Source organism: Emydura macquarii, unplaced genomic scaffold, assembly GCF_026122565.2.
Source record: "Emydura macquarii macquarii isolate MOO-44397 ecotype Brisbane River unplaced genomic scaffold, CSIRO-AGI_Emac_v2 contig_3062, whole genome shotgun sequence".
Lineage (NCBI taxonomy): Eukaryota > Metazoa > Chordata > Testudines > Chelidae > Emydura > Emydura macquarii.
The window spans coordinates 6,518,033-6,531,325 of record NW_027133199.1 but is presented as its reverse complement, the minus strand read 5'-3'; the positions used below and the strand labels follow the sequence as shown (position 1 = coordinate 6,531,325).

General features: G+C 41.7%; 1 protein-coding gene across 4 annotated transcripts in view; it reads right to left on the bottom strand.

Annotated features, from left to right (window-relative positions):
• Positions 1–13,293, bottom strand: part of SLC2A9 (solute carrier family 2 member 9) — a 222,903-nt gene that overhangs the window by 97,705 nt on the left and 111,905 nt on the right. For all 4 annotated transcript variants that reach the window (XM_067530346.1, XM_067530349.1, XM_067530347.1 and 1 more), the window contains 2 exons: positions 11,916–12,103; positions 2,176–2,286 (listed from right to left, as the gene is read on the bottom strand). In XM_067530346.1, coding sequence (XP_067386447.1) covers positions 2,176–2,286; positions 11,916–12,103 — 299 coding nt within the window. The remainder of the gene's footprint in view (positions 1–2,175; positions 2,287–11,915; positions 12,104–13,293) is intronic.

Sequence of the window (13,293 nt, the reverse complement as noted above, 5' to 3'; positions counted from 1 at the left end):
TCCTGGGGAAGAGCTTATGAACTCCCCTGCAGAGCAGTACATCAGAGTGATGCAGTTTGCCATCAACAAAACAGTGAAACTGACTATACATAAAGGGCAAATGCACAAAGTAAACAAACTGGGGGCGGGGGCAGAAAAGAAAAACACTTCCCCTTCCAATCTCTTCTAATGATAGCAATCTTAGTAGTTACTTGTAACAAGAGAAGTACAACATTTTCAAATGGCAGTGTAAAATTCAAGTTGGTATCCCTTTAAACAGGAACAATAAAATGTGTCCAAGGAGTCTTGAAATAAAATTAAGGCTATAAAGCAATGTTTCAGTGCATCTCAGAGAACATGTTTAAAGAGGTGGGACATTTCTATACATCAGAATTTCCAGAGGAGAAGCAAACAGACAGAATATAAAAGAAAGGAATTAAAAATAACCTCTCAGGCATGAGAAACTTACTGAAAAAATCAGAGATACCAGGAACTAACCTAGACATATCCACTTCTTATTCAATCTAACAATGTGCTCTGACATGCCCTACAAACTGATGGTATGGAACCCACTGAAAAGACAACAGACTATTTATAGAATGGCTTTTATGCAATGGGGATATCTTCATGTAATTTTCAGTTCTTGCCAGAAAACAAAAATCAGCACCTTCCCCATAAAAATATCAGCCAGATCACTTTTCTATGTTTATCTTAAACAAAAAATATTACAATAATGTCCCATTTATTTGAAAGTGTGGCTATGCCTCTAAACTGAGAGCCTCACAAATCTAAAAATAGATGTTTGGAAAAGTACAAAGATCAGGAGAAGGCCTTTGTGACATTTAAGATCTCCTTATGTCCTGTACAATATGAAAATAATGTTGATAGCTTGGTTTAGTATAACATTTAAGAGGCCACAAAGCAGTTATTATCCCTATAGAATGGATTTTTGCCAAGACTGTTCCTCTGACATTTAAAAATGCTTTAAATCCCAACATGATTATGTAATATTAATGGTATTCATATATGCAGATAAAGATTTAATTAAAAAGTTCATAACAAAGTATGAAATTTACTTGTGCAGGCAATCTTTTGGTTTGCAACACTGCATTCCAAAAAACATTTTAATCTTTTTTTATTGTAATAGTGCAAACAAAAATATTCTTGCACTAGCAATGAGCAGTTTATTCAACTACTGAAAGTATCTTCAGTTTTAAATTTGTCACAATAGTGAATCACGTTGTCTAATCAAATTTGCTATTTTGGGGGTGGTGGGGCGGGGAGGGGAGGAAACTGTATGTGACTATTATTTCTCCATCAAAAACTTTATGAGGATTTCTAGCATTTGAATTCAGGGTACATTCATGGTGCATTATACATTCTGGTGCTAAAGAACTTTGTATTTGCTACTGAGGGGGCCAGTAGTCAGAACGTGGAAATTTGGAACCTCCATATCATCATTGTTGGTGTGGTTGTTTTGCTCAACTTTCCCATCACTGTTTAAAATGACAGGCTGGTTTACAAACAAACATTTGCATGTACACCATGAAAGGGGAAGAATTTTGCCTGATACTCATTAATCACTATGGAATAATTGTCACAGAACCACTTTTTGATAGCGAGTGAGAGAAGTCACAGTTTCTGAAGTACAAAATGACTTATCTTTTTTACTTAGCCCAACCCTGAGCCCAGGAACATCCACTCAGCCTCTGCTCTGCAGGCAAAGAAGTGGAAATACCCCTGTGAAGCAGCCATATGGGCAGCCTCTGAAGCTTCCTTCCTTCCAGGACAAAGTCAAGGATTCTTCCATAGAAAGCCAGGTGTCAGACATGGTAGTTGGAATCTTCAGGATGAACTTCTCTAAGTTCTGCTTCCTGCTCATTTACGTGAGAAGTTTCACAGCTCGCTATCTGGATAAACTGATAAATACTGAAGCAGTTGCTATGCAGTTTAAATGCCACTCTGGGATTTATACACCCTACACAACTATGGAATGTGGGTCTAGGATTGGATTCAACTATGGTATTTTCCAGCTGTTTAACTTAATCATCGATATACAGTTGATGATAAAGTATTTTAACATCAATAAAGAAATAATACATCAGTAACATTTATTTATTTCAACATTAAGTCAGTAATTTTAAGGGGTTATTTATAATTAAAATGTACACATCTCCAGTTTATTATTCAACTTACGGAAGAAACAGCAGACAAAACCTCAATAGCACCGGTACCCAAGGTAACATAAGGGATCATTTTATGACTTATCCCAGCTTCACTGAAGATGCTGTTTGTGTAGTACCAGATCTGTATTAAAGCAAAGTAAATGCATCATTAGTTGTCATGGTTTGAAAAAGGGGCCTTTACCATTTAATTCAAAATATATGAACAGAAAACATAAAAAAAAAAAACCCAAATAGCATTGCATGATGAGCTGCCTGAGTGTTAAAGTGACTATAAATCTTGAATTAGGGCACATGATGGATGTATAATTGTTTTGTTTCCTCACTCGCAAATCAAGAACTTTGAGCACAGAATGGATAAAACCTAAATGGCAAATTATAAAAGCTGAAATATGATATTGGGTTTAATTCTGTCGTTCCTTGCACCATGTGGGGTCACCTGTAATATTTACACCTGTGCATAATAGACTGCAAATGGGAAGCAAAACACTACCAAGTCAGAAAACTAGCATCTTACACCCACTCTGCACAAGTACAAATGACTACACAAGACGAATGGCAGTACAGAATATTTAGGGCCCAACCCTGCAAGGTACTGATGTGATGGCTGCCATATTGGCCAACACATTGCAAACTGAACTGGGGAACCTCCAGAGCTAAAAGCATGAGTGGCTACAGTTTAAGATAAAGAGCGTGGAGACTCTAATTAGGGGATGTATCAACTCATCTGCTCTGCAGATTGGCACAGAAGGGGACTTATAATACAACTGAGTGCCCGCAATTGTTAGCCAATCAAAGACACACAGGATTTTGATGGCTCTGGTCCTTGGCAAGTAAATGATAACACAGAAAAGTTGCACAATCTAATAACTCTACAGGCCAATAGATATTTGGGAAGGGGTGGATGAAGCTGATTTGTATTCTCCAAAGTTAATAAGCACAGCTTTCTACCTAGACCATAGTTTCTCAACCTGTAGTATGCGTACCCCTGGGGGTACACAAGACACAGGCAGGAGGTACCCGGGGGAAAAATGAATGAAGGGGAGGTGGGCGGCAGCTGCCGACTTCTGGGGAAGCCGGATGGCCGCAGCCCACTTTCCACCCGATCCCAGCTCCCAGCTAGGAGCGGGGCAGCAGCCGCCACAGTTCCAGGAAGCTGGGTTGCAGCCGCCCACTTCCCGCCCTGTCACAGCTCCCAGCTGGGAGGCAGGCGGCAGCCACTAGCTTCTGGGGGAGGCAGGCAGCAGCTCCTCACTTCCCGCCAGGTCCCAGCTCCCAGGTGGGAGCCCAGTGGCAGCCTCTTGAGTCTCGGGAGCTGGGGGACAGCCACCCGTGCCCCAGCTCCGAGCCAAGCGACAGCCTCCTGCGCCCCGGCTTGAAGACGGGCAGCAGTCCCCTGCTCACATCCCTGGGTCCCAGCTGGTGCGGAAGCCTCCACTGCCCCAGCTCAGATTGGGTGGCAGTTGCCCACCTCCCGGGCTGGCAGCCAGGTGGTAGCCACCTGCAACTTGCCCAAGTGGCAGCCCCCGACCCTGGCTCAAAGCCCAGTGCCCAGAAAACTTGTCAATTTCACTGCTCTAGCTGAGCAGTGAAATTGACAACTATGACAGCCCCAAATTTCACCAGTTACCCTCTCTTCCTGTCTCTCTCTCTCGCTCTCCTTCCCTGTCTCTCTCTCATCCCTTCCTCCTCTCAAATCTATGGCAAAAATTTTGGTGCGGCGCTTTATATTCCCCAGCATTGGCAAACCGCTCAAAGCCTCCTAGCTTTGGCCAACATCACCTCTACCCCAGGTACATACTTGAGTTGTGCAGCCCTGGTGTAAAGATGGTAACTCTACCCACACTAGATCTGACATCTGTCATATCATGGCCTTATATACTCAGCCCATCTTCCAACATATGGGTCACATTAGTCTGTAAATATAAAATCCCGTTGAATATTGAGTGTTGGGGTACCTATTAAAATTTTCAGAAATTAGGGGGTACTTGCTACTTGAAAGGTTGAGAAACACTGACCTAGACTGTCATACACCATATAATGTGTTTGTGCTTTAAAATAATGTGTGTGGCCAATACTGAAGCATCAATTACTGTTCAGAGAAGAAGTGAAAACTGTAAACTGTGTAATACTTATTAGAAACCTGAGATTATTGGAAAGAAGGAAATGAGACAAAGAAAATAAGATGCCAAAACATGCAATGTGATCAGAGATCCTAATGTAAAGCAGATCAATTGGCAGAGGGAGAGAGGATGTATTTGATTACCAGAGAAGGAAGAAAACAACTGATTGCTAGAAGGAAATGAAGTCTCTAAAATAAAGCCTGTCACCAGCCATATTGAAATTGAAAGCCATGAACAACAACATGGCACTCAAAAACCAAAATTTGGCCCACTCAGGTGCACTGAATGCGGTTAGTATTTTTTTTCCATACGCTGCACATATATAAAACCCAAGAGGTTAGACAGCGTGAGCGGGAACAGAGAAACTGCTATCTGGTAGAGCAATGGTTAAAGAAAACCTTTAGGTTCAGCCAGCCCCAACCTACTATATTTGCAGTCAATGCTAGGCCTGGAGGGGGGGAGAAAAGAAGGGGAGTCTGCAGGCTGATTGGCAAAGAGGCAGGAGCTCTCTGTCTACCTGCCCAAAGGGATGGACCAATGACCTGGCAGCCAGTGCAGCCACTTAAGGCAAGTAAGGGCTCCCTTCCCAAAGGGAGCCTGCAAATAAGCCCCAAACTGAAGAGACTTGTAAGAAATAGCCCAGGGAAGCAGGTCTTGACCACCCCCCCTCACCCACCCTCTGCCAGGAAAGAGACCTATCTCCCCTGTTTAAGGGTTGATCGGCCCTGCGCTGGGACCCAGTGGAGGAGTAGGGCCCATGTTCCCCTACCATCCCCTCTGGCCTTACAGACTGAAAGACCAGCGATCTAGCCATTAGGCTGCCCAGCCACAGAAGACTATCAGACGGTGCTAAAGAAAGGTGCGGTTTGATAAAGCCTTGGCTGGGATGATTTATTTGGAGTTGGTCCTACTTTGAGCAGGGGGTTAGACTAGACGACCTCCTGAGGTCTGACCTGACCCTAATCTTCTATGATTCTATGAAAGAGTTCAGTGGAGAATGGAACTATTTTGATTGCAAGATCAAACCCCACTGCTTTGCCAGCAGTTTACACGTGTGCTGCATCTGATCAAACCACCACCTAAAGAGCTTTTTAAAAAAGCAATAAAAAAACCTAAATTATTCCTCTGAATCACTCTGCTTGTCTCAGACAGAAGGAGAATCCAACACAAGCTGTATGAAATGAATAAAGAGATACCAAGGGCCAAAAGTCAAAGGAATTATGTCAATTTATACATCTGAGAATCTGTCTCAAGAATTTTATGCCCAGAGCGGGCATAATTTCCACCAGAATAGCCAGAGCAACAACACAGGAGAACAGCATACCACTGTTCTGGCAGTAATCTGTATTTGTGCAGTATGTATAAGTGACTACATTGTCGTTGTTTACATAATCTCAGTGTGCTTTGGACCAGTAAAGCCAATGAAAGGAAACAAACCCAGGAATCTTCTCTCAATTCCCTTTAAAAAAAATGCACTAATCAGATATTTGGGATCAAATTATGTGCTACCTTGCACACTATGCTACTCCCACAGCATTCAATAGGGGAAATAAAGTAGCACATAATTTGACTCATATTTAAAACACATGAGGCAGAGAATACATGTTTTTTAATTTGCTCTCAAAATCCATGCTGTGATATTTATCAGAATGGTGAAAAAACTATATGCAAGAAAATGGAAATCCTTGAGATTTAGGGATTTTACATTTCATTTCAATTTTGCAAAACGGGTCCAAATTGAAGAAAAAAAATCTATGAAATTGCAAGGTTTTCCCATCAAAAATATTAAAAGTATATAGATGTTGAAACAGAAAAAGGAAGTAAAAAAGCTTTCAGATGCCATTGGGCACAGAAATCAAAATCTCAAAAATACTTGCAAACCAAAACACTGACCTATATATATTTTGGTTTGGGTCAACTGAAACATTTAATTTCAATAATTGAGAAACACTGTTTCAATTTTGACATTTGAATGGAAGGACCTTTGAAGGGAAGGTCTTCAACTGTGGTCTGCATCTCCTTCGAGAATCCCAAGAGATGGAGCCACGATGCTCCATTTGTTGAAACCAAAATTTGTTGAAACCAAATCTGGTTTTGGGAACAGTTTCAGTGTTGAAGAACTGGCATTTTTTAAAGGAAAAAAAAAATCAGGTAGGCAAAAAATTCCCAACCCAGCTTTACTGAGAACATGCATTTCTAATCATATCTTATCTCAATACCACATTCATGCAATTAACTATAATATGGAGCCTATTCCCTTGAGGTGTCCTTGGCTTCCTGGGCAGAGCCTAAATTTACATCTGGCTATGCTGCATGGCCCATATATTTTCTTGGGCATCTGGGGAGTGGATGGATTGAGGTAGAGGAGGTGTGGTGGGGCAGGTGGCCCACCCCAGCAAAGAAGGGGTTAATAGAGCCCTGGAGTGGCTGCAGGGAAGCAGCCAATCGGGGCCAGACAAGCCCATATAAGAGGGCTGCCAGCCAGAGGGAGAAGGCAGTCACCCTCAGGAGCTCAAAGGGAGAAGGCTGGCTGGCCTGCAGGATGAAGCAGGCCAGCACCCTAGATAGAGCAGTCTGGCTCCAAGGAAGGAGCAGCTGTGGGTCCTGAAGCAAGGGCAGGAGTGGACTGCAAGGCTGGCTCCAGGGGAGGAGCAGCCACTGGGCCCTGGAGTAAGCGCCGGACAAAGACGAGGGCTGAATCCAGACAGGGAGCAGCCAGGCCCTGAAGTAAGGGCCTGACTCTGGACTGCTGTGGCCACTGATATAAGTGGCTAAGGACTAATGGATCCCCCTGCCGCCACCGGAAGGGAGAGGAGCAGAGACTGAGCCACAGGCGGAGGGATGTACCGTGAAGCGGACTTTGGGACTACGGGGAGACACAGGTCCGGGACTGGAGAAAGGATGGGTGCAGCAGCCACCAGAGTGATTCCCCAGGATGGCCAGCAGGAGGTGCCATGGTGGTGAGCAGGTACCCATAACAGGAGGTTTATTTGAAGGGAGAGCTTTAATATTGGGCATGTGCTTTATCCTCTTGATCATATGCCCTTATATTCTATAAAAAGTGCATAAAGTTTTGGGGCTTGATTTTTGAAAAGTGCTGAGTACTCTGGCCCTAACCACCCTCAAGCACCTGAGTAATCCCATGGAAGTCAATGGGACTGAAAGCACATGCTTTAAGTGCTTTATTGTATGAGCAATGTGAACGGTGTATAACTGATGCAGCTGCAAGTATAGCTCTTCTGCATGTCTGTGCAAAGCCTCAAACAATAGCTCTGAGAGGTGTGACCTGACCCATTCAACTCAGTGGAGACTAACTCAGATGCCCAGTGATGATGTTGACATGTAAAATTATTAAATATTCCATTGTTTATCAAAGCATGTAAGAAAGGAGACAAATGATCATATCATGAAGACAATCTACTGAGAGTGACTGGGCTTTGGAGATACTGCCAATCCTCCCACTCCAAACAAGAAGTAGCCTAGCAGACTACCGGAGCCCCTTCAAAGGGGAGCTGAGCTCAAAAAGTCCAGTGAGGCATATGTGCTTCGCTGAGTCGAAGCCAAGCCTGAGAAGCCCACCAAAGCACATGTGTCTTATTGGAGCCTAGTGAGAATGGCTGGGCCTACGGCTCCCAGAGACCACGTGACACCATATTTTGACAGCAATGCCTCATGTGAGCGGATCTTGGAAGCATACCATTTCCTTCCCCCCCCCCCCCCCATTCTGACCTGTAGCCAATATGATTCTATTAAATAGTTCAGTTCAACTAGACACTGCAGAAACATGGTGTATATTAAGCAATCTGCAATGAAACATGAAGCAAGTGAGAAAAGGAACAGATCAAATTCACCAGTGATGAGAAATTATATTCACTTCTTTGTAGTTATATATGTACTTTAGGGCTGAGATTTTATTATTAATTTGTATTTTGAAGTTAATTCCTTGTCCATGGTATACAGATTTATCATAGATAAACTTTTATTGAACCAAAAGGAACTAATATAACTTTCTTTTGAATATTGTGGCTGATTATTTAATGCTTCACCATAATTACATCTACTTGTATGATCATCAATGTCTTTGTTACAGTTTCTGGTACATTTAGAATGTACTTGCTGGAATTAAATGATGATGAGAATTTTTATTACAAGATAAAACCATAGAAGGAAATAATTGCCAGATATACTCCTCAAGATACCAGCTGGACAACTACAGAAGGCAGCCACTTGTAATTTCCTCTGGGAATTATCTGAAGCTCTTGGATAAATGTGGAAGGAGCAGTCCAACCTTTTCTGTGACAGCCATCTGGGCAAGACATATGGCAAGTCTTGGCCTGGCTAGTAGGCCACCATAGGCCAACTGGATCTTAGAGTTTAATATAATGAGGGATTTTCATATTGTAGAGAACTCTCAGATGTAATCAGAAAAATGTGAGTCCACTTAAAATATTGAGTCTGTGAGAGAATGGATTTGTGTGCTTGTGACTGAGCAGGCAAAATACTTGCTCATGCAAGATGACTGATTACGGGCCAAATCCTGATTGCCACATAGTCCTGCTGAAACCAATGAGATTCCTGTGTGAGTAAAACTAACACTGACTATATTTACAGAAGTTGTGTCAAGTGTAAGTGTAAGAACAATGGTTGCATGGTTGAGAAATAAAAGGCCATACTTATTCTAACTTTACTTCTCCTTCAAAATTAAAACAGTATTTCAAGAAACCTGCACCAGCTTAGGGTGTGCATGTGCAAGTGCACAATCTTTTCCTGCTAAAGGAATAGTAGCATCTTTCTCTCTGTCCCATTGTCTCTCACCTAGAGGCCTAATCCAAAATTCACTGAAATCAGTTGGAGTCCCCCCCCGCACTTGCTTCAGTGGGCTTTGGATCAGGCTCAATCTGAGAAAACAGTGTACGCCATGCAAAACACCATGATACTTGCACTGTTCTACTTTTATATCCTATAAGGAAGAAGGAGAACTCGCTTGCTTGTTGTGCCTTCCTACATTATGAATAGTCTGTAGATTCCAGTAGACATTAAAATGGCAATTTCCACTAGATACTGGGATTCCAATATATGCTTAGATGTGAGGACACCTGACATGTTATGGTCCTCTTGTGCTTTCTATGTACCAAGAGATTTTTTTTTTTTTTTTTAAGAAATGCTTAGCATTCCTCAAACTAAATATCTGCTTATGTTTTTCAAGATTGCAGTGGCTGCTTATACTGGTGGAGAATTAAAAACTAAGGTATGTGTGTGTACAGAAGTAACGTCCTAATTTAGCAAAGCATTTAAACATATTTATAACTTGAAGTAATCAATAGAACATGCTTAAATACCTTGCTGAATTCAGTCCTAAATGAGTTCAGGGGGAACTAATTTCCACAAAGAGTAGCAAATGTACTGGATAAGTTACTGGGGAATATGATACACTATTTTCTTCTAAGTTAAACTCTTGGGACAAAATTCTGTCATTGGACATGTGCATGATTTCTATTTACATCAGTAGGAGCCCAGTAAATATATTAGACAGCTGAATTTGGCTATGATTTGATTCTGGAGAAAGAGTAGGAGGGTTATGAAATTAATATCCACCAAAGAAAAGAAGCAGCAGGATTGTCCAGATACATTACCTTCTTCTCAGAACGTTTACGTTCTTGGCAGCATAATAAAGCAATTGAAACAGTAATTCAGTATATATAAGTTAGCCAGTTTCTGTTACACAGCACCTTTCTTGCAGGCATCTCAGAAGGCTTTTACAACAACAATTTAACTAGAAAATCAGTTTCAAATCATAATTCAAAAGTCAATGTATGTAACAAATTTTACATAATTGGCAGAATTACATGGGGAAGAAACTAAACAAAAGATAAAAATACCAAATTCCTAGGACTACAGGGCACTGCCAATTGATTCTTTTATATGGGTCATGGATTCAAAATATGCCTGCCTAAAATAAATGCTGTATTAGTTTTGGCATATGTACAATAGTTTTTAAAAAATTACACCTCGCCATCAAAGACATTGGTTTTGGATTTTTTTTTTTCTTTTTATTGCAAGTCATATTTCATTGGAGCAGGTCAATTTTAGTCTTTCAAATATGCCAAAAAATAACCAGTTTCTTTTTCTATCCCTGAAAATATACCTGTGGGGTTTCTTAAGCAAAGCAACCACATAACTTTAGTAGTCTGCATTACTTACTATAGGTGTCATTTATTTCACTTATAAGTTGAGTTGATAAATTGTAACAAAGAATGGGTGACAAGATAATTCCATTTCATTTCTTAGCAAAATACCCACAACAAGGAACAAAAAAGCCTGTCATTAGCACTGAAATCTTTCAGTCAAAAGAAAACAATACCTACTGTGCAATGTTTTTTCTAGTTTCCCCTACAAGTTGAAAAAAATCTTTTAGACTCCTTCCTAGTATATGTTGGAAAGGTTTTCCGTTACCTGGGTTACCTTTCTGGTTCTGTCATCACTCTGCAGCATAATCTTATACAAATCACTTTAGGTAACATTTTCAAAAGCACCTAACTGACTTTGAAGGTCGGTCTACACTGCAGCTAGGAGTGAGCCTCCCAGCCTGAGTAGACAGGCCTGCACTACCGTGCTAAACATAGCAGTGTCAGCACTAGGGGAGGCTTGCACAAGCCATCTGTGCTCAAGCCCACCCCACCTCTCAGATCCTAGCTCAGGTGGCTTAGCCTGAGCCTGTGCCAGGGCTGCAACAGCCACATTGCTATTTTACGCACCCTTGTGTGAGCCCGGCTAATGTGAGTCTGTCTACCTGGGCAGGAGATTCACTCTCAGCTGCAGAGTAGCCATACTGTTATGGGCTCACTTTTGAAAACTGGGACTTTGGCTCGTAGGAGCATGAGTCTCATTGAAAAATCCCAAGGGAACACAGTTAGTGGAGCAAATAGCTGATTTTTTTCAGTTCACTGGCAATTTAAAAAAAAAATTGGGTTGGGTTGAAACAAATCCAAAAATTGTGAATGTGAATTGCCACTCTGAATGACAATGAATAGTCACTGGCGGGGGAGGAGGAGGCGGGGGCAAAAAAGAAACAAATACCTTGGCGGTGGGAGAGCCAAGGTCAAGTTCCTGTTCCAATGACTAATTATTTATTCACAACAGCTCCAATCAGGGAGACCGAGAACCCAATGGCATAATACTCCATAGACTGGGGGTTAGGGCCCCTCCTGCATTATAAGAGAAGTTCAAGCCCCTGCTCTACATCAGGCAGAGGGGAGACATTGAACCTGTCGCCCATCTACTAGGTGAGTGCTCTAATCACTAGGCTAAAGGTTATGGGAAGGCTGCTACTGATGCCTGCTTTTCAGACAAACTGTTTGGCAAATTCATGGCAAATTCAGTAACAGTTTTGCGAAGACCTTAACTGCATTGTTCAGCAAATATACTATTTGTCCAAAAAGTTTGCCAGTTCTAACCCCATTGTTAGTTGGGCCTTTAAAATGCTACTCCAACACAAATAATGAATAAATAATCATAAGGAATAGCAGAGAATGAGAAAATTCTGAAGATTGTCAAGTATTAGAATATATAAATATTGATTAACAAAAGGCATGACCCATTAGCAGGCAGCATACTGAAGAGGAATACTTACAGCATTTAGCCCACATAACTGGTAGCAGGCCATGGTGATGATGACAGTAATGATCTGCCAGCGCACAGAGTGGTTTCTCAGAAGTTGAAGGACAGACACCAATTTAACATTTGTCTGTGCTTGTCTCTCTGCCAAAACTTCTTCTACTTCTTGAGACACATCATCTTTCCCCAGGAAGGTCTGGAATGCTGCAAATGTAAAATCACATATCTTAACAAGAAATTGAATATGCTTTATTTTAAAAGACATGCGAGTTTCACAGACGGTTGAACACATTTAAAAATACTGAACTTTTTCACCTCTTTGGTGGAACTATTCTGCTCTCTCCTCCCCTTCTCTGTTTATGTTCTAGAACAGTGGTTTCCAACCTGTGGCCCAGGACCAAAAGTGCCCTGCAGGGGCTTTCAAAGTGGCCCACGGCTCCCCTCCTGCTGGCTGCAGAAGGGAGCCGCTGCTTAAGGACCCAGGCGGAACGTGTTTTCGTGGGGCTAAAAGACCAGTGCAGGCTCCTTGCTGCAGCCAAGGGGACAGGAGATCAATGCTCCCCCTGGCTATAGCAGGGAACATGACAAAGTGCTCCGCCTAGGTCCATAGGCGCTGGGGTCCCTGCCGGAGCCAGTGGGAGGGGAGCACTGATTTACAGCATTGTAAAAATATCTGTGGCCCTCAAGCCAAAAAGGTTGGGAACCACTGTTCTAAAACAATACAATTCTTTACACTAAAGAAGAGAAAAAACTTAACGTTGATTGTAATAAAGATCTACATATCCACTGTGTCTATAGTATTTCTATTTCTATAGCACATATCACAACAATATCCAGAACAAAAGGAGGGATTTGCCTAAGCACTGGCCTAGCTCAGTTCCATGAAGGTTACTGGGAGTTTTTTACCACAGACTTCAAAGGGAGCAGGATTAGACCAGGCAAATCCCACCTAACTAATGCAAGTAGCAATGAAATCAATAGACTGTTTCTGAAGATGAAAAGGACTGAAAAGTAATGAGAAAAAGCAAAAAAGTGCAATTTATTATAAACCAACAAAGGATAGACATTTGGGACTGAAAGATTTTACCCTTTCTAAAACAAAACAACAACTTCTTTGTTATACAGACAGATTACAGTCAAGGATTCAACTCCTTGGTGTATTAAATGGTTGGAGAGAATTACCCAAAGCAGTTCGTATTTTCCCAGTTCCCATACACAGAAAGCTAGGAATCTAATTCACACAATTTTTCTTGTCAGTGGTTTGTACCTTATTAACATGCATCAGCAAAAAAACCAACCACCTAGGTGCAATAACATAATGGGTGAAATTTACTGCATTAACTTTTCACTGTGAGCCATAAAAGTTTTCTACCACACACACGTACAAAGCATTT